This window comes from Mauremys mutica, chromosome 2 (genome assembly GCF_020497125.1).
Source record: "Mauremys mutica isolate MM-2020 ecotype Southern chromosome 2, ASM2049712v1, whole genome shotgun sequence".
Lineage (NCBI taxonomy): Eukaryota > Metazoa > Chordata > Testudines > Geoemydidae > Mauremys > Mauremys mutica.
In genome coordinates this window covers 274,295,273-274,319,697 of record NC_059073.1, presented here as the reverse complement: position 1 = coordinate 274,319,697, position 24,425 = coordinate 274,295,273, and the positions used below count along the sequence as shown (strand labels likewise).

General features: G+C 42.6%; 1 protein-coding gene across 1 annotated transcript in view; it reads right to left on the bottom strand.

Moving 5' to 3' along the window:
• VIPR2 (vasoactive intestinal peptide receptor 2) overlaps positions 1-15,543 on the bottom strand; it is a 92,752-nt gene extending 77,209 nt beyond the window's left edge. Inside the window, exons 1-2 of the mRNA XM_045007140.1 lie at positions 15,364-15,543; positions 8,785-8,887 (exon numbers count right to left, since the gene is read on the bottom strand). Of these exons, the coding sequence (XP_044863075.1) occupies positions 8,785-8,887; positions 15,364-15,414 (154 nt within the window). The 5' untranslated portion in view covers positions 15,415-15,543. The remainder of the gene's footprint in view (positions 1-8,784; positions 8,888-15,363) is intronic.
• Between the last annotated feature and the right edge of the window lie 8,882 nt (positions 15,544-24,425).

The window sequence follows — 24,425 nt, the reverse complement described above, 5'->3', positions numbered from 1 at the left end:
CGGGAGTCTCAAGTGAATTAGCACACACTCCAAAAGTGGTGGAGAAAGTACATTAAAATATGGTTAAGATATGGAATGTATGTTGAAGAATGCTTGATGTACATGAATGGTTAGGGAGGTGCCAACCTAGAAAGGGAGTATCCATCGGCCGAAGAATGTGTCAAGTGGACCACCAGACAACCCCCGGAGGGTAAACTGGGATCCATCCCATCACCTGGAAGGATGAGAAACACAAACTTTGAACAGTGTGGAACCACCAGGAATGTGCCATCTGCTGATTGCGTCAGCAACAGCAGGATGAAACAGTTCCCATAGACTAACATAGGAATTAATTCCTATAAGAATGGACTCTAAAGACTGAGGACTTTGAGTCTCTGGTTCTGCTGCCAACCTCCAGGAGCATCAGGTGCATCTGACACAGACTCGGCTCCATCCTCATGACCAAGATACCTGGCCAGTAACTTGGCATGAGCAACTTCTAGGTTGGTAACTATAACCCCTATACAGAACTTGAATGAATGATTGTGTGAATGAATATATATGTGTGTATAAGGAATAAGTAGTGATAGGAATAAGTAGTCAAACAACATTGTTTACTTTTATCTTTTGCTTTATTATTATATTTACAATAAATGTGGCATCTTTGCCTTACCCCCTCTTAATAAGATCCTGCTGGTTTTTATTCTATTGGTATAACAACATTTTGGTCCGATAGGGTTGCGCATAAAAACAAGTTGCGAAACTTATCAAATGCCAAAAAATTAATAAGTGTCTAAATTTGAGGCCCACTTTGAGCTTGAGGCCCAGGCCAAATGGCCCTCTGCCCATTCACCCCCGATTGACCCTGATTTTGTGTGGTTTAACCTATGGCATATGTGTCCAGAGTATAGAACAGGCAACTAAAACTATATTTAATAATGCAAATAAATGATCAAAATGATAGTTTTCATTTAGATAAACTAATCATTTAAGAATATGCCAAAGGATGTGGTGGAGTCTCTATCACTAGAAATCTTCAAATCAGTATCTTCGATACTTTCTAAAAGATATGCTCTAGTTCAAGTTATTTGCTCTGGTACAATTCTATGGCCAGTGTTATGTGGGAAGTCAAATAAGATGATCAGAATGGTTCTTCTGGTCTTAAAATCTATGAATAAGTTAGAGCATCTTTTTGCTTGTCCTTTTGTTTTTCTATTACCCACTGCATTTCGAAATTTCTCTTTGAAATGTTTGTAAAAGTTCTCTGTGAAAATTCCTGCCAAAGCTGTTTTCTTATCTTTCCATCAAGATACCTTCCTGGAGATTACATGCCACATCAAAGATTAAAATTTTTAATTGGCATATGGGTTTCACAAAACACATTTGGGAAGCAACATCTGAAACTATTGATTTAAAAGTGTCTAAGCCACAAAGCCCAAAATCAAAGAGAAATTCAGATTTCAAAGATTTTTTTTAAATAGTTAAATCTTTATCATTTTTTTTGTACAGAAAATTATGATACACAGCCTAATTATCTAATGCTTTTAACTTTTCTAATCTAGCTCTAACATCTTTGACCTTGACAGTCATTCTTTCTCTTTTACAAGGTTAATTAAAGGTGCACAGATATGAATCTATTGCTTTAGAACTGTGTGAAATGTCAAACCCACAGCAACAACAGCAGTTTGCTACTGGATTGTTTTAAGATTTTTAAAAAGTAATTTTTTATTTGGTATAGGTTTTTTCCCCTTGGATTTTTTATGAGGTCAAATAAGAAGGCAATAGACCAAACAAACTATCTACAAAATATCCTAAGTGGAACACAGGATCAGGCCTGCCAACAGGGGAGGCAAGGGCAGGGGAGAGGAGGGGGGTGCAGTCCCAGAAGTGATGAATTTGTCACTTCCACCCTCGGTCCCATCCCCCCTGGGGCCCGGAATTTCTGTCGACAGGCCTGCACAGGATCCATGTTGTTAGCATAAACTGTGGATTTGTTATATTTATAGTATATATACAGCGTTCGACTAACAGAGGGCATGGTCCACAATATTGATTTGTTGACCCATGAAGACCACAGGATCTTGGGTATAATGGGTATAATGCAGAAATTACTGGCAGGTGCTATGTATGGCCTGTGTTGTGCAGGCGCTCAGACTAGACAATTGTAACGGTCCTTTCTGACCTACCAAAAAAAAATCATGAATCTATATTTCTTCTCCCTCTCACTGCAGATACACTTCCAGGCATAAGGAGAGGCTGCCTCTCCCAGAGGGAATGGAGGCCTACCCTAACCAATCTTATCACCATGTATGGCAATCAGATTCTGGAGAATTGTGCCCAGGGACTCAGGGCTCAATCCTATGCCCATTTATGTCAGTGGAAAAATTCCCACTGACTTCAGTAGTGCAGGCTCAGTGAGTTTTTATTCCCCAAGTGGAAGTGAGTTCCTCCATTGCTGACTAAATTTCAGTCAATGGGGATAAGCAGTGTTGTTGGAGCCATGTCAGTCCCAGGATACTAGAGACAAGGTGAGTGAGGTAATATTTTTTATTGGACCAGCTTGTTTCTCTCACCAACAGAAGTTGGTCCAACAAAAGATATTACCTCACCCACTTTGCCAGTCAATGGGGAAGAATTTTAACATTATTATGGCCTTGGTGTGACAGGCAGCAGATACCAAGGTCAGTGAGAAAGATGAAGCAAGGACCATGTAGAGAGCCCTCCTGTTCAAAATAAGAGAAATATTTCTTATTAATTTATTTTATTTAAATAAGCTTTAGAAGTTTGATTCAAGTTTAGGGCAAAGGTTTCAGGTGGTTCTTATTTTAACAAAGGCGACTAGCCCATCTCGAAGTAAAACCATTTGACTACATTGTTCTTATCAGTTAAGTAAATTGCAATGACTAGTGTGTGTGTTGCCTTCCTGCTTATTGCTTCCTGTTCCTGTTTGTTTCTTGGTTCCTGCTTCCTGAACTCAGTGTTCCAATTTGTGTGCATGCGTGCGCATAGCATTGGGAGCAGTGATGAGCTGCCAAAATCTTAACAACTGATTTAAGGGATGTGCCACAGTATGTATTTTTTGTACCTTTCTCCATAAGAAGTGGCAATGCATTGAGTCATTGGGAGTCATACTTAACAATAAAAAAAATAAAAAACATGTTTACATGTTTATTACAATAGAAACAAAGTATTGCTTTATTAAACAAATTTAAAATACATTTGAAAAGAAGAAAATATAAAGAAGAGATGTATGAGTAAGCAAACAATAATAATATTTAAGAATGACATGTCTATTATTCTTGTATTTTAAAATATTACATGTGAACTGCTTAAGTTATTAAAAATAAAAAGTGTAATATATTCATGTTGAAGTATACAATGCAACAAACAATATTTTAAAGAATATTTAAGTACATTATTTATTACTAATTAGGTAGTAATTTCCAAATGGCTTCTTGATCTTCTCCATAATCTTTGGTGTTGGATACACGAACTCTGGTATCTAATGTGAATCAATGACTTCTCATCCATGATTTAACATATGGTATTGAGTTCCAGGAACTTACTGGTTTTCCCAGCAAATTGATGGTCATAAAGTTTGAGATATGTTTAATTGTTAAATTCGCCCTTTAATCACTACAAATAATATTCATCAACGAAAAAGCTCTTTCTGCTTCTGCGGAACTAATTGCAATTGTGTTCATATTTTGCTTTGCTTTCCTCATTGTTTCCGGATCAGAAGGATTTTTTGATTGAATGTTATTCTCTACATAGTCATGAAAATCATTTAAATCGACTACAAATTTTATGAATTTATTTAATTCATGCACTTTTTCTTCTCCTGATTTCCAAGGGAACCTGACTTCTTCAATATTCCATGAAGTGGTATCCATGAATAATTCAACTATTTTAGGTGTATTACTAGAATGACCTAAATTATCTTCTTTATATTTAATGTGATTTTCGTTTAATAATCTTGCCTTCATTTTTTCAATAATACACTCTATTACTTTGTCTCGTGGCAGTGATTTAAACCTTACATTATCTTCAAACTCTATGCATTTAAAAGCATCACTTTCGATCATTTCATTAATTTTATTGTCGTGTATACCAAAACTATCTTTCAATTGTATGAAAAAAATCAATCGTTCATTTCATTAGCTTATCTGCCTTTATTAAACTCAATTGTCTCGCTTGCAGTGCATCTGATATTAATGCAAGTTCATTCAAAATGTCAATCATTAATGCCAAGTCTTTTAAAAATTCTTTGATTTTCAATCTTTTCTCCATGCCAGAAAATTTCTTATTTTTGGAAAAATAAATATAAAGGTCTGGATAAGCTCTCCAGACCGCTTTGATAGCTCTAAGGCTACAAGAAGCCCATCGTGGACCAAAAACACAGCCTATTTTGATGATTTCAATATATAGTTCTTCAGAAACTTGTTTAAGTTCAAACTGACTTTTATTTGACCGATGAAAAATTGCATAAATCTTGTCCAAAAAATCTTGAAATGGCTTATTTCATTGATATCATTTAGAGCATCATCTAATGCCAGTTGTAGCCGATGATTCAAACAATGCCAAATTATAATGTTTGGAAAATCTTGAATCAGTCTTGTAGCAACTCCAGATTTATGTCCAAACATGGTGCTCGCGCCATCAGAACAAAATCTGATTAAATTTTTCTTTAAATATTCTGTGTCAAATCCTGTATTGGTTAGCGTATTTCTCAAAGTATTATAAATATTTTCTGCTTTTGTTGACTCTAATTCCACTAAATTGAGAAAAATTGTTCGTGAAGAATTTTGTAATTCACATTTTATAAGAATTACAAGCACAGTTTTACTTGAAATTGTAGAAGCTTCATCAATAATAATACAAATCTTTGAATTGTTTTTGATGATTTTACTAAAAATTTGTTTTCTTATTAATTCAGCAATATGCTCTACGATTCTGATGGCTGAAAATCGAGAATGTAGGCAGTTCCCTAAATCAGTTTCATTCTTAATTTGTAGCTCTACTTCATCCTCCATATCTGACATTGGTCGGTTTCTTTTTATTAAGCTGTAAACTATGTTGAAAATTTTACTGGTTATTGCAATATTTTTTTCAGTAAGTTTATCAATCACTGTAGTGAGAAGTTCTTTTTTAGATTCATTTAAAATATTTATAACTCTCAAATGAGAGCTTGATTCAAAATGTTCCTTTTTTTTCTTAATGAAGCTTGCTGAACTTTTTAATCAGTTCCAGATGCTTTAATAGTACACTTTTGCCATTCCAAAGAAATGTGTAAAGATTTTCCTCCAAGGACCCCCAAATGTGATGTATTTGCACAGTGGGAACAGCCAACATTTTTGCCTTTAATTATCATGCCATTATATTTCTTTAAAAAATATTGTGCCTGCTCGGAAGTCCAACAATCAGGTACTAAATTTTCACAATCATGTAAATCTTCTTCCACTGTGGACAAATTTTCAGATGATTCAACATATAAGATATTTTCATCACCAAAATTATTCTCATCAGCATTTTCAGTATTTAAATAATTATTTTCACTACTAGAACTACTGACTAATGATTTTGTCATTTTATTGGAAAACCAATCACTAATGCTTTTCTGGTGTTTCATTATGAAGAGTAAATAATATTGAATAGAAAACTTCAATCTTCGAATAACAGTCCAGTTAGTATTACACACCAAAATATCACATGCAATTTACTAGAAACAAACAGACCGACTATGACTCACTGGTCGTGTTGAATTGTATAGAAAACAGTTGAGCAAGTGCACGAACGAGGCAAGTGCAACCCGTTAATAAAATAATAAACTAGACGTTTCTCTCGCGTCAGGACGAACTTGGATGAAACCGAGTCGCAGCCTGCGATGACATTAGATGTGCACGTGCATAGCAACATAAATCTTGACCTATCTGATGTATAAACGGCTCTTTAACTGCTAGAATTTTGCGTCCCTTTGCATTGGAAATTTATTTTGTACACCGTATTATTTTTTACACCGTTTTATAAGATTAAGATTATTTGGTTTTAAGATCATTTTATAACATTTGTTTTTTAACAATTTTTAACAACTGGTTCTCAAACTGCTTCAAAATTTAACAACCGGTTTGCGTGAACCGGTGCAAACCGGCTCCAGATCACCACTGGTTGCGGGGGTGTAGTTACTCACGGCCTGCTGCTATATGCTTGCCATTTGGACTGTTACGTTTGTTCATACTGTTGCTGACTTAACTGGTTCACGGTTATTACATGTTTTGATTGACAACCTACATTGCTTCAATTTCCTGGTGTTTTGGGATTGCTGTTCTGGAGTGCATCAGAGGTAACACAAATGTGAAGGGTGTGTATGTCTGAGTATAGAAGATTCCTTAAACTAGGATATTTTGTTCATGAACAGAGACAGTTTATTGATGCATCAAGGACACACATATAACAAATATTTCTGGATATGCAAGTGAATATTATTAGCCTAGGAGTGCCATTTGGCCAGTTTCTTGGTAGAAGTTACCTTTAACATCAGTTGTAGATATAAAATTATCCAAGGGTGTTAAGCATACACCCCATAAACTGGATTCATTTCCCTGGATCTATTCTCCAGCCTAGCACTTAATTACATGTGCAAGCCCATCTTCCACCGCTGGGTCCCCTCTGCCCCACTGCACTGAATCAATACTGTCAGAAGTACTGCTTCCTTGCAAGGCGTGAGAAGAAGTATGCAGATTCCTTTTGAGAAACCACCACCATAAAATGGTAGGAGGGTTTGAACAACATGTTGAAAGGAAACCCCTCAGAAAAGTCAAAGCATCACATTAGCATTTCCTCTCCAAAAGCCAAAGGCAGCTAAAATTCACAGCAGGGAACTCCTCCTTGGACCAGCCCAGCAACAGTGAACAGCACAACTGGATTTTGAAGTTAACTAAATTGGGATTTTTAAATAGTTCATATGAATTTATTAATTTAAGATTACTAGGCCTACTTAAATAATTAATCATTTCATCATTTGGCTATGCATTAGTATTTTTCATGTAACATTTACCACTTCCTTTAACACTTATTTCCTTAAAACAATTTCACTATGAATACAGAATCTAGGAGTAGATGAATGATTTCAGTGGGAATTTTCTTGGAACAGATATCAATGTACATAACAGCCACTGTTATTACAACTGCACTTCTTCTAATGTCTGAGCCAGATTAATCAAAAGGAGAAATGATAGAAAAATATACTGCTTTTGACTGTGTTAGTGCAGGCAAATGCATATTTGAATATGTACTCTAGGAGTCACACACTGAAATCTCAGAGACCTCCAGGGGATCATGAAATAGGGGTCATGGTAAAGGGACGCTGCTGACACCTGGTAGTTTGGCAAGTTCTGTGGTGTTGAATTCCAAAAAGGTTGCACAGGGGAGAAGAAACTCATTATGCACCACAAGGCTCAATCAGAGGGAAATCCCCATTCCATTATGGGAGATGTAGTTCTCGAGGGATCCCCGTCCATAAGAGGGAATTGGGGCCTGAACTACAATTCCACAAGGCCATGTGCTGATAGGGAAATGCAGTTTCATGTTTTGTTGAACTGATTCAAAATGAAATGCATTGTGTCAGATAAAAAATGAAATATTTCAATTCAGAATATTTAATTTCAATTTTCTCAACTGAAAACAAAAAAATTTCCCCATGAAAAATTTTGATTTTGTGGAAACTGCAAAATTCCTAGCCAGCTCTAGAAATGAACTTTTTACCACAAGGTAATAGCTCTTTTCCTTCTCAGAGCCTCCCTGGAGCCCATTGTCTTCTAAACTCCCAAGTTCATCTCAAGAGTCACAAAGGGTGTGTAGGTATCTGTACAAAAAAGAGGTTTTTATGGCAGCACTTTTCCCTTTTCATCAATAGAGAGAGTAGAGAACTCTTTCCCCTCTGGAGCTTCTGGCCATAGGGCTTATACAAATATAATATAACACTAATAATTGTAATGAAAATATACATATAACAAACATATTCTTCCAGCTGAGAAACACCTTACCTACAAATGATAATAAATTGTTTGTTTTTTTTAAACAAAGTTCTTAATCAGGGCTTCCATTCTAGGTACTTTAATGCTACAATCTGTTTTTCCTTTGCATCACTAGATTATTTATTGTTTTCACACTGAAAATGCCAGGGTACATTTCTTACCTTCATACTGAAAAGTATATTTGCTCTGTGAACTGGTGACCTTGTCAGAGGCTCCAACTTACAAGGAAAATGTCATACATTTTTATTTGTTTTCTGATCATTTTACCTTCCACTCATGTTACAATTGCAGAGAAACCCCCCTAAAAGCTTAAAACAGAAGAAAAAAGTAGAACTGGTCTCCTCCTCATGAAATCTAATTATAGGTCACTTTCTTTCTCCTCTCTCCTCCACCTAGGTACAGTAAGTTGCATGTGTATATTTTTAATGTTATTGTATCCAGAAAATTGTGGGGGGGGGTCTTTTAATAAAACTGAGAGGTCCAAGTTCACTTGTGGCATAACTCCATAGATTTCAATGGAGATACATCAAGGATTAATTTGATCCTGTATCTGAATTGCCGTGTGCATCAGAATGTTAATTAGGCCTCTCATCCTTAGTTTTTAGTTTCAATATGAAGTCAGTATGAATTATCCAATTCATAAAAAGTACAGTCACAGCACAAATAAATTCTGAAAATGTAATTTTAACTGTCAAAGAAGTTCAACAGTGCTGATGAATAAGGATTTTTTCTTTATAAGCTATCTGTGCATTGCAGCACATCTTTTTCTTACCTTTAAATGCCACTGTTTTGACACTGTTTATAAGTTCCATACATCTTATTTCCTCCTCATGAATCTCCAGCTGAAATCTGCATTCTGGGTGGATGCCATTCACCTGTTTAAAATGAACAAACAGGACTGGGTCTTAAAGCATTTTAATTAAAATGTTCCATGACGAATGCAACTACCAATCAAAGAATCCACAATTTTTATTTGTTATTTTAAGCCCTTAAGAGTGTGCTAGGCACAGTCCTTCCTCAAAGTCTATGCATTTTGGCTTTTCAAAATGAAACATTAAAAGAATGCTCTTCCATAAAAAGAAGCCCTCCTCAACTCCTTTCTGAAGAATTCCAAAATCAACATTGCCATTTACAAAAAAGAGTCCTTGACAACATAGTGTATTTACCAACGTTCTTCTGAGAAATTCCCCCCCCCCCGCCCTACAGAAAGGCAGTGTGTCAATCTGTACTCCAATATAATATCCTTAATGGGGCGACAAGTACATTTTTGATTTTTTAAGAAAACTGCTTCATTTTAGAAAAGCTGAATTTGCATCACTATGTGTGTCAAGCAATCAAACTGCACCATCTTTGATGTAATAACATTTGCTTTTCTTTGTCACAGTGTGACCATTACCTTCTGGGGGTCACAATGCTCAGGGGCGGCTCCAGGCCCCAGCACACCAAGCACGTGCAGGGCTCCGGTGGACCTCCCGCAGGCGTATAGGCTTTGGCGGGACCGGCGACCGGCAGAGCGCCCCCTGTGGCATGCTGCCATGCTTGGGGCGGCGAAATGTCTAGAGCTGCCTCTGACAATACTTCATTACAGATTCTTTGATTTAAGCAAGTAGCATGCAGTGGGAAACTCATTTTAAAACAGCTGTGTTATCATTATTCCTCCTTTGCTTATAGCACTGCCCACAATATGGCAGGCACTTTCAAGTCAGTCAAGAAGGAAGGGTCCCTGCCCATGAGCACAGACAGTTAGGTAGACTGAGACTAGAGGAAGGGGAACAACAAATAGAATTGTTTTTATTCAAGTCAATGAGATTCATGGCAGGCAGCACAGCAGGAGAACTGGAGGAATGAACTCAAGAAGCTCACACGATGCACAGGAGTCTGCATGGAACAGGTGACTGTGCAATAAATTGACAAGCAGGAGGGTAAGGGTGGAAATGTTGGCAGAGTTGAGGGGGTAGGGACAACAGAAAATATTTAGGAATAATAATACATTTTAGTCTCTCAGAATACAGCAGCAAGATTAAGCAAATGAAAAAATTATAAGGCAGTAAGACTTTGCTGAACTGTTCAATCATCTGCACATTTTGTAATTCATGCACAAAGTGATGGCCTCTCTCTCCTCTTGTCAGCAAAGATTTAATAACTTGTAATGAGGTCTAATTTACAAAACACCATTACTTTTACATAATATTAGAACATCAGTTAGTACACTGTGAGGTATTATAAATAAGTGAGAGGCAGGATGGTCTTGGGTTTAAGGCAGTGGAGTGGATCAGGAGATCTAGGTTCAAGTCCTGGTTGCGCTGCAGATTTCCTGTTTGATCGTGGGCAAGTTAATTAAGACCAGATTTTCAGGAGTCAGAGCACTGGATGTTCTATTCAATCTGGCCATAGCATCACAGTGGAAGTTCATGAGTGTTAAGCACTTCTGAAAACTTGGCCCTTGTTCTCTGAGCACCCCATAGGCTTTGTCTACACAGCAATGTAAGCCTAGGGTTAGTGGGATTCAAGTCAGCTGACCCATGTCAGAAAATCCTGGGCTTGAGCATCTACAATGCATTTTAACCCTAGGTTAAGGATTTTCTGACCCATACTGGAACCTAGGGCTCCGGCATCCACACTGCAGTGCAAAGACCCAAGTCAAAGTAACCCTATCCCAGAGTGCCTTCCTCCACCCAGTGTTGACACTCTAGCACTATGAATATGTTGAACTGTGGAAAAACTCTCATTCCCATGTGCACCTATTCTGAGGATAATTAGGACATCAGTCTCCAGGGCTGTCAAACTATTAAAATGAAACTGTGATTCTTAATTTTTTATAATGGGATGTTCAGTGAAGGTGGTTTTGTTTGGTTGTTTTTTTAATCTATTGATTTTTGTCTGTTTGTTTTGAAGTTTGACATAAAATGTAGGGTTCAGAGGAAAAACAGAGCCACACCCCAACCTGTCTGCTTCTGGCTGCAGAGCAGTGAAGTGCATCCCCCAGGGTTGGGGTGCAGTGTGCTCCAACATCCTCAGGAATCTCTTATCCCTGCCCCTGCTGCACCCTGGGAGGCAGGGATAAGGGATCCCCCAGAGGCTATGGGGAAGTTTTGGGGCTGGTTTGCACTCACCAGCCTCACAGTGCACTCTGCCAGGGCACCTCTGCACACACAGCCCCGTGGTGAGCGGGGGGAGGAGGGAGTGGAGCGGGGACCAAGTGGCTGCCCTGTATGGAGAGGGAGGAGCCAGGGTCCTGGGGGTCATCCTCCCCCAGCCATGCTGAGCTGGTAGCTCTGCCGCTCCCTCTCCCTGCAAGGCAGATGCTTAGTTCCCGCTCGACTCTCTGGCCCTTGCTCCCAGGCCCGCCCTGCCCTCCCTGGGGCTGCATGTGCAGGAAGGCCTGGGTGGCGTGCACCAAAATCTAGCTGTGATCAGGAAGCAGCTGTCTTCGCAAAAATCATCTTCTGATCAGTCTCCATTGAAAACCCTGCAGGATCTCTGATAGTGTGCTTGCAGACTTGTGTTCAGCAGACCACGGGTTAACCCTGACCTGAACGACTGCCTTTGTAAAGGGACGTTGGCTTCTGTTTGCAATAGCGTGCAACAGACTGTACCACAGATTGTCCGCTTAGGGAGGACTAAGGAAGTTCCCCTAAGGAACTTGGATACATCCGGAGGACTTCCTGAACCCAAATCAAGCCTGGACTGTGGAAAGCAATAGGGCTCAAACTCAAGGTCCCAGTTTAACATGGGCTCGGACCCTCCAGCCCTGCAGAATCTTGGACCCCAGATCTGAGCCCCAAGTTAACACAACTGGTATGTGGACACAAGAGGGGTTAGGCTTGAGGCCAGGCTCGAGCCTGGGCTAACATTGCTGTGTAGACATACCCTTTAAGGCCAGAAGGGACCACCATGATCATCTAGTCTGACCTCCTGCACATTGCAGGCCACAGACCCTCACCCACCCACTCCTGTAATAGACCCCTAACCTCTGGCTGAGTTACTGGAGTCCTCAAATCATGATTTAAAAACTTCAAGTTACAGAGAATCCACTATCTACACCTGTTTAAATCTGCACGTGCCCCTGTCTCATGCTGCAGAGGAAGGCGAAACCCCCCCAGTGTCTCTGCCAATTTGACCTGGTGTAAAATTTCTTCCCAACCCCAAATATGGCGATCAGTTAGACCCTGAGCATGTAGGCAAGACCCACCCGCCAGGCACCTGGGAAAGAATTCTCTGTAGTAACTCAGAGCCCTTCCCATCTAGTGTCCCATCACTGGAGATATTTGCTGCTAGCAGTCGCAGATCGGCTCCATGCCATTGTAGGCAGTCTCATCACACCATTCCCACCATAAACATATCAAGCTCAGTCTTGAAGCCAGTTAGGTTTTTTGCCCCCATTACTCCCCTTGGAAGGCTGTCCCAGAACTTCACTCCTCTGACGGTTAGAAACCTTTATCTAATTTCAAGATAAACTTATTGACAGTCAGCTTATATCTATTTGTTCTTGTGTCTACGTTGGTGCCTAATTTAAATAACTCCTCCTACTCCCTCTGATATATTTATAGAGAGCAATCATACCTCAATCATACCTCAACTTCTTTTGGTTAGGCTAAACTAGCAAAGGTCTTTGAGTCTCTTTGCATAAGATAAGTTTTCCTGATCATCCTAGTAGCCCTTCTGTGTACCTGTTCTGGTTTGAATTCATCTGTCTTAAACATGGGAGACCAGAATTGCACACGGGATTCCAGATGAGGTCTCACCAGTGCCTTGTATAATGTATAATTACCTGTCTCTACTGGAAATACTTTGCCTGATGCATCCTAGGACTGCATTAGCCTCAGTTTCCCATTTGTAAAATGAAAATGTTACTTCCTTTCTCCCACCTTTCCTCTATATTGTCTATTAAAATCATAAGCTCTTCAGAGCAGGCACTGTCTCTTACTCTGTATTTGCACAGGACCCAGAACAATGGAGCCCTGATATAGGTTAGGGTTTCTAAGTGTAATAATAAATAAAATAAATAATAATAATAATAATAATGATAAAACCTGCAAGTATTATTACACTAATTATCTGCATTTTAGTAGCACTCAAATGCCCAATCAGGATCAGGGCCCCAATTTGCTAGGTGATGTATAAACCAATAGGAAGATATGGTCCCTGCCCCAGTAGCCAAGAAACTGTCAAAATAAATGAAGTGTATTTTGTGATGTATTATCCTGTTTTATAATGTCTTGATTTGCCAATTTGCAAAAATTCAGTAATCTGCAATATGCCTCCTACTCATTATTATTTATTATTAGTGCTAGTGTGAATTGCCAATAACAATTTACGGGAGAATCACCAATGCAGAGTGTAAATCATACTGTAAACATTTTGGCAAAGAAACTTGTGAAAAAACAACTTCAATCACAGGATTGAAAGGACTCCGCAAACTGAGATTTAATAGAGATGGTTACTCCCTTGAGAAAATACAATTCTGTAGTGCCCAAAGACTATAACTAATGCAATACTTCTTTTTCAAATGCCCACTGCATGTCAGATATGTAACAACATCCATTTTCTAATACAGGAACCAGTTTAATTCAGATGTACTTTATCAGAGTTAAAAAGTTTAGGGCCCAATCCTGTACAGTACTGCTGATTGGTCTTTTAGGCTCTTGTTCCCCCTGTTCTACCAAAGAATAGTTTACATAAGTAGTCAATATAGACCTGTGCTGTCATACACACTTAGCTGGACTACTGTAATTTAGTGTCTGTCAGCATTCCCATTAATAAATCAATTTTTCTTGCACCTGATATGCAATAATTTTACCACAAAATTAGCTTCTGGCAGCCATTTTGCATTTACCATCAGTATGGTTTACCAAGTTTAGTCTGCGTTTTGAAATTTAAAAGGCAGAGAAGGTAACTGTTCTGTTGTCAGATGCTTTTGTGTGTCTCCATTTAAGCCATGAACTAGTTAATAAAATAGTCAATAAACAACATAATTTTAGATTCAATTAAAGCAAGGGAAGGATTTACAGCAACTAATTTCATAAGGATTTTTAGTATAATTATTATTACATGCACAGTATAGAAGTTAGTTAAACATCACTTTTACCGTAATAGACCAACACACTCCAGTGAGCAAAACTCTTTAGCCATAAATAATAACCACTTCCAAACTCTCCTCTGACAATACTCTAAGAACATCTCAAACCTCTGCTGAGACCGTTTCCTGTTTTCATTTGAATCAATTAAAAAAAGAAAAGAAAAATACATACTAATAATATAAAGGGCCAAATTATGCACTTGTTATATTGGTGTAAATAAAGGATAATGCCATTTAAATAAATTACATTATTCTGGATTTACTTCAGTGCAAATGAGAGCAGACTTTGGCTCTGAGGCTTACTGAAACCCACAAGCGGAACAGCATTCAGCTTAAGGGCTTTCCACTACTACTGTGCTAGATATTGCAGCACATAAGTCCCAAATGTCACTCACTGCCTTCTCTCCCTTGATGTGCACAAACCGGCACGTTAAAGATAAAGCCTTAACTTTGAGTGAATGACCTTGATGAGTAAATACTCCAGCAGTGTAATTAATGCAGCATCAGCCCGATGATGGATCACTCTGCATTTGGCCCCACTCCACATATTTGCTAACAGCTTGAGTCTCCTTCTCTGGAGTTAAGTGGGAGCAGGATTGGGACCCAGGTCTGTAACTTCTGAGTGGGTTGAGACATTTGCTTCTCATTGAATAGCTTGGACATTTTCAGGAGACACCCAAGCACAGGGCTGCTGGAGCGCCTGCCTGGGATGGGCACAGCCCGTTCTATAATCACCATGTTCACACTGGGTTTAGAATCATAGAAGATCAGGGTTGGAAGGGACCTCAGGAGGTCATCTAGTCTGACCCCCTGCTCAAAGCAGGGCCAATCCCCAGACAGATTTTTGCCCCAAATGGCCCCCCTCAAGGATTGAATTTACAAAGCTGGGTTTAGCAGGCCAGTGCTCAAACCACTGAGCTATCTCCACCCCCCCCCCCCCATCCTTACACCACTGGATCCTGTACAAGCGGGCGAGCCCCCTCACTGCACGAACCCACCCCGCCCCACGCCTGCTCCTTTCAAGCTGAACCCAGGCGCTTGTTCTCGCAGGGGGGTTACGAGAGCCCCCGGCGCGGCCGCTCTGCCCCGGGCAGGGTCACAGAGGACTCGCACCGCGCGGCCCATGGGGAGCCCCCGGGACACGCGCTGCGCTGCGCTGCGGGCTGAGGTCTCGCTCCTGCCCCGCGGCAGCAGCCTCTGGCGGGGCCGGGCCGTGCCCCGAACCCGGCACCTCTCCCCGCAGCAGGAGCCCAGCGCCCCCGGGGGACTTACCGGCCCCGCGCTCCAGCAGGCGGCGAAGAGAAGGAGCAGCAGGTTCCTCATCCCGAGGGCGCCCCGCGAAGCAGCACGGCGGGAGAGCGCTCCCGGGCCAGACACATCGGGTCCGCGGGAGAGCCGCCCGCGCACGTGGGCAGCCGGCACCTGCCCCGGCTGCTGCCCCTCAGCCTCAGCCCGTCACTCCCGCCCCGGGTGGGTCCTGCGCGGCCAACTTCCAGCCCAGACTGACACCACCTGCCTGCCCCGCTGCTGCCGCTGCTGCGCTGGGCGGCTCCTCCTCTAGGCTCCGGCTGGCTTCCCGCCTCCCCTCTGGCCGCCGCTTCCTTCCCTTCCCTTCCCTTCCCTAGGAGGGGCAAGGCACCTGCCCCCTATGGTGGCACGGGCAACCCGCTCCCTTCCCAGCCCTGGGCCACCCATGGGTGACATGGGCAACTGCTCCTCCCCCAGCCCTGGGCCACCCATGGGGGGCATGGGCAACCCGCTCCCCCCCAGCCCTGGGCCACCCATGGGGGGCATGGGCAACCCGCTCCCCCCCAGCCCTGGGCCACCCATGGGGGGCATGGGCAACCCACTCCCCCCCCAGCCCTGGGCCACCCATGGGTGACATGGGCAACCTGCTCCCCCCCAGCCCTGGGCCACCCATGGGGGGCATGGGCAACCCGCTCCCCCCCAGCCCTGGGCCACCCATGGGTGACATGGGCAACCCGCTCCCCCCCAGCCCTGGGCCACCCATGGGGGGCACGGGCAACCCGCTCCCCCCCAGCCCTGGGCCACCCATGGGGGGCACGGGCAACCCGCTCCCCCCCCAGCCCTGGGCCACCCATGGGGGGCACGGGCAACCCGCTCCCCCCCCAGCCCTGGGCCACCCATGGGGGGCACGGGCAACCCACTCCCCTCCCAGCCCTGGGCCACCCATGGGGGGCATGGGCAGCCCACTCCCCCCCCAGCCCTGGGCCACCCATGGGGGGCATGGGCAGCCCACTCCCCCCCCAGCCCTGGGCCACCCATGGGGGGCACGGGAAACCCGCTCTCCCCCAGCCCTGGGCCACCCATGGGGGGCATGGGCAACCCGCTCCCCCCCAGCCCTGGGCCACCCATGGGGGGCATGGGAAACCCGCTCTCCCCCAGCCCTGGGCCACCCATGGGGGGCATGGGCAACTGCTCCTCCCCCCAGCCCTGGGCCACCCATGGGTGACATGGGCAACCCGCTCCCCCCCAGCCCCGGGCCACCCATGGGGGGCACGGGCAACCCGCTCCCCCCCAGCCCTGGGCCACCCATGGGGGGCACGGGCAACCCGCTCCCCCCCAGCCCCGGGCCACCATGGGAGGTAAGGGAAACCCGCTCCCCCCCAGCCCCGGGCCACCCATGGGAGGTAAGGGAAACCCCTCCTTCCACAGAGCCCTGAACCACCTATGGAGGGGGGCCATGGGCAACCAGCCCCCAGAGAGCCCTGGGCTGCCTATGGGGGGCACAGAACCATAGAAATGTAGGACTGGAAGGGACCTCAATAAGTCATCTAGTCCAGTCCCCTGCTTTCAAAGCAGGACTAAGTAATAACTAGACCATTCCTGAAAGGTGTTTGTCAGCCTGTTCTTAAAAACCTCTACTGTTGGAGATTCCATAACACCTTTTTTTTTCTTCCTAATGTCCGATCTAAACCTCCCTTGCTGCAATTTAAGCCCATTGCTTCTTGTCCTATCCTCGGAGGTTAAGAACATTTTTTCACCCCTCCTTGTAATAACCTTTAATGTACTTGAAAACTGTTATGTCCACCCTCAGTCTTCTCTTCTCCAGACTAAACAAACCCAATTTTTTCAATCTTTCCTCATAGGTCATGTTTTCTAGACCTTTAATCATTATTGTTGCTTTTCTCTTGACTTTCTCCATTTGTCCACATCTTTATGAAAGGTGGTGCCCAGAACTGGACATAATACTCCAGCTGAGGCCTTACCAGAGGGAAAGAATTACTTCTCGTGTCTTTGTTACAACATTCCTGCAGATACATCCCAGAATGATGTTTACTTTTTTTTGCAAGTGTTACACTGTTGACTCATATTTAGCTTGTGATCCAGTATAACCCCCAGATCCCTTTCTACTGCTTCCTGCTTCCCAGTCCTTTCTCATTTTGTAGTGTGCAATTGATGGTTCCTTCCTAAGTGGAGTACTTTGCATCTATCCTTATTGAATTTCAGCCTGTTACTTCTGATCACTTTTTCCAGTTTGTCCAGATCATTTTGAATTTTAATCCTATCCTCCAAAGCACTTGCAACTCCTCCCAGCTTGGTATCAATTGCAAACTTTATAAATGTACTCTCTATGCCATTATCTAAATCATTGATATTGAACAGAACTAGATGCAGGACTGATCCCTGCAAGACTCCACTCGATATGCCCTTCCAGCTTGACTGTGAACCACTCTCTGCGAACGTTTTTCCAACCTGTTATGCACCCATCTTATATTAGCTCCATCTAGATTGTATTTCCCTAGTTTGTTTATGAGAAGGTCACGTGAGACAGTATCAAAAGCCTTACTAAAGTCAAGATATACCATATCTACCATTTCACCCCATTCAGAAGGTTTGTTATTCCCCCTCCCCGCCCCGAGTCCTGTGCCACTGCTGGGATGCCAGGGTGTGACATGATCCCTAGAAGTGTGGGACTGCAGTGTTCCCTGTGCTTTAGCCTGGGTTGTCTCTCAGGAAGCTATGCCCGTGACAAGCAGCAAGCCCCCTCCAGGTGCTGTGATCACTCAGCCATCAGCATGTGGAACCCCACACTCTGCTGCATTACATGAATGCTCCCTGAGCTACTCATGAATCATACACAGAGAGGCACCAGCCAATCACCCCAGCCTTGCACCCCAGAAATAAGCCATTTTACACTGCTCAAGACTTCCTTGGGTAGTGCAAGCTCATTAATTAGCTTGGAACTCCAATAAAAGGGTAGTGGATGTGCAACAGCCCTTGTTAAGCTGAGCTGAGATTCCCCAACCACTTCAACCAAAACCACACTGTTTTAGGTAACATATAAAACAGATTCATTAACTACCAAAAGACAGATTTTAAGTAATTATAAATAGCAGGCTATTTAAATTGGTTACTCTAAGAAATAAAAATAGAAACAGTCTAAATTCTAACTTCAACAGACTAAACAAGATTTGAATCAAGCAGTCTCTCACCCTAACAAACGTTACAGGCAGCTCACAGTTCCAGGCTGTACCCTGGGGATCCCATCACAATGGGGAATCCCCTTACTTTCCCGAGCTCTGTGCTACTACTGTGGTGCATGGGCTGCCTTTCCTTCCGCTATCGTCAGCAATCTAGGGACACTTATAAAGCAAACTAGGGAAATGTGGTTTAGAGGAAATTACTATAAGGTGATGTCACATCTGGTTGAAAAGAGTAGTTACCAATGGTTCACTGTCCAACTGGAAGGCTTTGTCATGGAGGCTCTTGCAGGGGTTAGTTCTGGGTTCGGTACTATTCAATATTTTCATTAATGACTTGGATAGTGGAGTGGAGAGTCTGCAGATGAGACCAAGATGGGAGGATCTGCTAGCACTTTGCGGAACAGGATTAGGAAGGAACTTGATAAACTGGAGAATCAATCGGAAATGAACAAAATTAAATTTGATAAAGACAACTGCAAAGTACTACAGTTAGGAAGGAAAAATCAAATGTATGAATACAAAATGGGGAATAACTGGCGCAGGCAGTAGTACTGCTGAAAGGAAGCTGAGGGTTATAGTGGATCACAAATTGAATATGAATAAACAATGTGACGCAGTTGCAAAAAAGACATACCATTCTGTGGTGTATTAACAGGAGTGACATATGTAAGACACAGGGGGTACTAGTTTTACTGTACTTGGCACTGATGAGGCTTCAATTGGAGTACTGTGTTCAGTTTTAAGTGCCTCACTAAGGACAAATCTATACTACAAAATTAAGATTAAGTCAACCAAAGTTATGCTGACGATCAGCTACCACAGTAATTGAATCAGTTTTGCATGTCTACACTATGATCCTTGTGTTGGGAGTGTGTTTCCTCACCAGGAGCCCTTGCACCAATTTAACTGCCAGTGTGGGCATTGTGGGACAGTTTCTGAAAGGCACCAACAGTCAATGTAAGCAACGCACTGTCTACACTGACACTGTGTCAACCTAACTACATCGACTTAAGTGCTCAATCAGGGCAAACCACAAAGAATGGGGCAGACACTCTCCAAAACTGGGGGTTATTCTAATAATTAGATTCACCAAGCCAGCAACAAAACAGCTTCTACAATACCTGACTGCTTAGACAGAAGCCAAAAACACAGCTCCCTTAAAGCAATCCAGCTCTGGGCTCCCACCCAGACAGCCAAATCAAATATGGTGAGGGTTACTTAAAATCTTGTTCACCATATATAAAGTTCTACCAATCCTAAGGGATTGGACACATACTCACCAGGTCAATGAATATTTCAGATACTACCCAAATACATGCTAATAACCATTTCTTATTAACTAAACTAATATTTATTTAAAAAGAGGGTTACTGTGGTTAACGTGCAGTATAACAATCATTATACGTGCAGATATGGATAAAATTCTTGAGTCAGTGTCATAGTAGAGATGGTGAGCTGCTGATCTGTAGAAAGCTTTTCCAGAATCATTTCCATAGATTATAACTTGACCCCACTTTCCTTCCAGTAGAAAGTTACAGGAAGTCCCGACTCCCAGGTAATGTTTAGTATCAAGTGTCAAGACCACCAGACTCTGCAGGTGGCAGTTGCTCAGGTAGAGTTGGACAAATTGCAGCTTCTCAAGGAACAGGAGGAGCACAAGCACCAAGGCAGATGGCAGAGCTGAGAATCCAAAAGATGGCAGAAGCAGCTGAATCACAAGAAAGAAAAGCAGCAGTGGAAGCAGAAGCTCCCCAATGGCGCATGGAGGCGATCCAGGCAGCCAAGGCCAAAGACGAGGCAGAGGAGCAAGCCCACCAGTGATGAACTGAGGTGATTAAAGAAGAAGCAGCAGCACACAAGCGGCAAATGGATTCACAGGAAATGCAACTCTGAATATTGAAGCAACAAATAGGTATTCCCCACCTCAAAGGTAATTCCCTCCAGAACTCTACCAGCTGGGACAGACGGGCAAACTTTTAAAGACTCAGACTCTATAGAAGAATATTTGCTTTTGAAAGAATCTGCCAGGCCAAAGGACAAACAAATGTCTGTACTGGTGCCCAGAATTTTCAAGTAATTTCCAGGTCTTTACTGGCATGGACCAGAGGGAGGCTGGGAACTATGATAAATGTAAGGAAGCTGTGTTGCTAGAATCATGCTGTTTTAAGTTCAGAAACCTAAAGAAGCGTGACAATATTGGTCATGAGGAGTTTATGCACAAAATGAATGATTATATGAGAAAACAGGTAAAAGGAAAAGGGGATTATAAGAAATCGTTTTTGTTTGTTCAAGAACACTTCTTTCATGTTATTTACATATTATTTATTTATGTTAAATTAACAAGTTAATTCTACTCTCACTACACTCAATTCTTCAAACAGATACTTCTGAGTAAGAGGTAACACAAGGTATGCTACACTGTCCTTCTCTTAGGCCTCCTTCCTCCGAGGTAGTGGAGTGCTCATCTGTATGAGGATGAACACTGCAATATTCCCCATCTTGCTAACCTCTTTCAACCTTGTGCTTCTACCCTCAGCTCTCCACATGGCACAATGCAAAGCCAAGCCCTGCAGGTGTTTCCCACAAGCTATGGACTCTATACCACATCCCTATCTCACCCAGACTGCAGTCTGGGACGCAACCAGTTTTTATTATGTAAAAGAAAACCACTCAGATGTAAAATCCACTGAAGTAGAGGAAGTAATAGTGGGAAGATTACATTGGGTAGCACTGTATTTTAGGCTGTCTTGCTCTGAAAGCTGCCTCCCAGTGCTGCATTGGCTGAGGACAATGAATTACTGTTTTCACATTGAACCCAAATATTATTTGTGGGATGATACCCAGTTTGTATAGTTAATCTCGTGATTCACCACATCAGGCCATTCTGTCTCCAAGCTCTTCCACAATTAGAATCATAGGACTGGAAGGGACCTCAAGAGGTCATCTAGTCTGGTCCCTGTGTGACAGGTTTGGGCCCTCTGGGGTGTCACCTGATATGCTGGGGTGCCACTGAGTCAACCTATTCAGCCAGCCTGGGTCCCCTTTACCTGGCCTTGCTGGGTTAGGCTCACAGGCCTCTTCCAGTCTCTTGACCATCTGGACACTTGTGATGGCTTTCACACTCATCCTTAACCATGGACACATCCTTTACTCACACCAAACAATTTTACAGAGACTTTCAGACAGGATAACACTTTGGAAAGGATAATATGGTTACTAAAGGGATTACAAAAGAACCATACACAACTTAGTTTGCAATGCATACAAGAAACAAGACCTTATAGCAAATACTGTAATGAAATCTTATCCTAAAACAAAAGGTGACCATAATCAGCCTAAGGAATATTCTAGTCTATTCCTGCCTTGAAATCAAAAAGGGTGGCTAGCAGGATGAAATCAAATCATACATTAATACATACTACATTATAACCATCAATCATTATAACCTCTAATACAAATATAAAATCCTACTCCTACACTACCCAGTCAGAAATTACATAAACTGGGTTATATTATAAACAAGAAATAAGTTTATTAACTACAAAAGGTGAATTTTTGTCTTAAGTGAATATAAAAGAGATAACAGACAGAACAAAGCAGTTTACTGATCAAATAAAGGAAAATACACAAGCTAAGCTCAATATACTTAAGAAACAGGTTACACAATACAAATTCTCACTCGAAATGTTATTTTAGGCAGGTTGCAAAGTTTCTGTGCTTCAGAGTTCCAGTTATATTTCTTTTCAGACTGGACCCCTGCCTCAGGCTGGACTCCCCCCGCCTCCCCCTTCCTTTTGGGTGGCTTTTGCAGTCTTTCTTTTTGGGCAGACAGGCCATGGAAAGGAGGAGTCCCATTTGCCTTCCTCCCCACTCCTAAATAGGATTTACATAAGTCAGGAATCCTTTTTCCCCCCAAAACTTGACCCCCCTTTCCTTCCAGTAGAAAGTTACAGGACGTCCCAACTCCCAGGTAATGTTTAGTATCAGGTGACAAGACCACCAGACTCTGTATCACAGACAGTGTCCATGAGACATTGGCAATGTGGAGCATCTGCAAGAAGGCCAAGCTTTTCACAGTTCATTGTCCTTGCTCGTGGGTCATCAGCCCTGTCATCAGCTTTTCCATTGTTGTGCCTGAAGTTTCAGTACTAGCAGTGGGCATCACCCAAAGTAGCATTGTTGAAACAGATACATAGTCAATATTCCTAACTTCGGATACAGAAATGATACAGGCTTATAAACTGGGTAATCACATTCTGTAAATTATAACCTTTCCAATGATATCTTACAAGACTCATCTTGCATAAAGTACATCTCAGTTATGTCATTCATATCATAAGCATATTTTCATAAAGAATATGGAGTGAAATGTCACGCACTGCACTCATGGCAGGACTAAGTGTTATCTATTCTAGAATATATGATCAGCAGCTCTGACATGAGGTTTTTTAAGCATGAGTTTTGTGTGCGCCAGCCCCCTATGCTTTGCATTTGTTTATTTTAAGCTTTCTGTAAGAAAAAGGTAACAGCTAGAAGGGACACAGATCTTGAGATGATTGCCCAGTCATAATATTTAGCACTTCTGTAATATGTTAGCTCTTCAGAATCACTCTACAAACATTAAACAAACTTGTAATGTAATAAGTGGAGATATACTAATCTCCTAGAACTGGAAAGGACCTTGAAAGGTCATTGAGTCCAGCCCCCTGCCTTCACTATCAGGACCAATTTTTGCCCCAGATCCCTAAGTGGCCCCCTCAAGGATTGAACTCACAACCCTGGGTTTAGTAGGCCAATGCTCAAACCACTGAGCTATCCCTCCCCCCAACTTAATTTCAAGCCCTTCAGCTTTTGAATGACTACGAGTTGACAAAACAGAGCTATTCCCTGTTGTGTTCTCTGGCTGTGTCCTCACCCCCCCCCCCCCAAAAAAAAAGAGTTCACTGAAAATCAGCATCTTAAAAGAACCATTAACGATCTTCCAAAAGAACAGTCCAACCGAGGCAGCTGTAATGACACTCTTGTTACATCAGGTCTGGTGTTTGTTTAAGGGTGGTGTTCCTGTTTCATTTGCTTGTGTAAATCAAGCAGACCTTGCTTATTTTTTCCCTTAAAGTGCTCAGAATTTAGGGGAGGAAAGTGAATGAGATTCTGCTTACATCAGGTGTGAAAAAGCGGAAGGGACCAAAATTTATTCTTGTGCAAAAATCTGTTCTCCCTGAAGTCAATAAGGCTACACCGGTTTAACTGTCAGCAGGAATTGTCCTGTGTTCTCATTCCCTTCTTGAATCACATTCCATGCTTACCCAACATTTTCCACTTGGGAAAGAAGTTAGTTTGAGCTGGCATAGAAAAATGAGGACTAACTTCAGGTTTGTTTAGCTTTAAGTTTTTAGAATGAAACTCAAAAGAAATCAAATGTGAGGTACCTTTATGATGGATTGAACTGCTAGAGAACCAGCAAATAGACAGAACCTGCCTTTAGTGCTGCTGTAGTGACACTGTAACAGTGCAGGACTCACCCCTGTGGCACCTCCTGCTGATGTACTGGGAATGAGCTCTTTTTCCGGCTCCAGAGTGCCCTCTGCAGGCTGGTGTCCCACTGCCACTGGCCCCTGTGTGCCTCCCAGGACCCTTTTACCTTGGGTGCTGCCTCTCCAGGCAATACCCCACAGATCTGGGTCTCCCTTCCCCAGGGAACCCCCACCCGCTATCCCTACCTTGCCTCAGCCTACGGGCTACTGTCAGTCACCATCTAGCCCCCTTTCACTGGGGCTGTCATAGGTTTATTCTCCACTTTGAACTTTAGCGTTCACAAGATGGGGACCTGCATGGACTCCTCTAAACTTAAATCCTAGTTTAGATCTGGTAAAGCTGCCACCAACT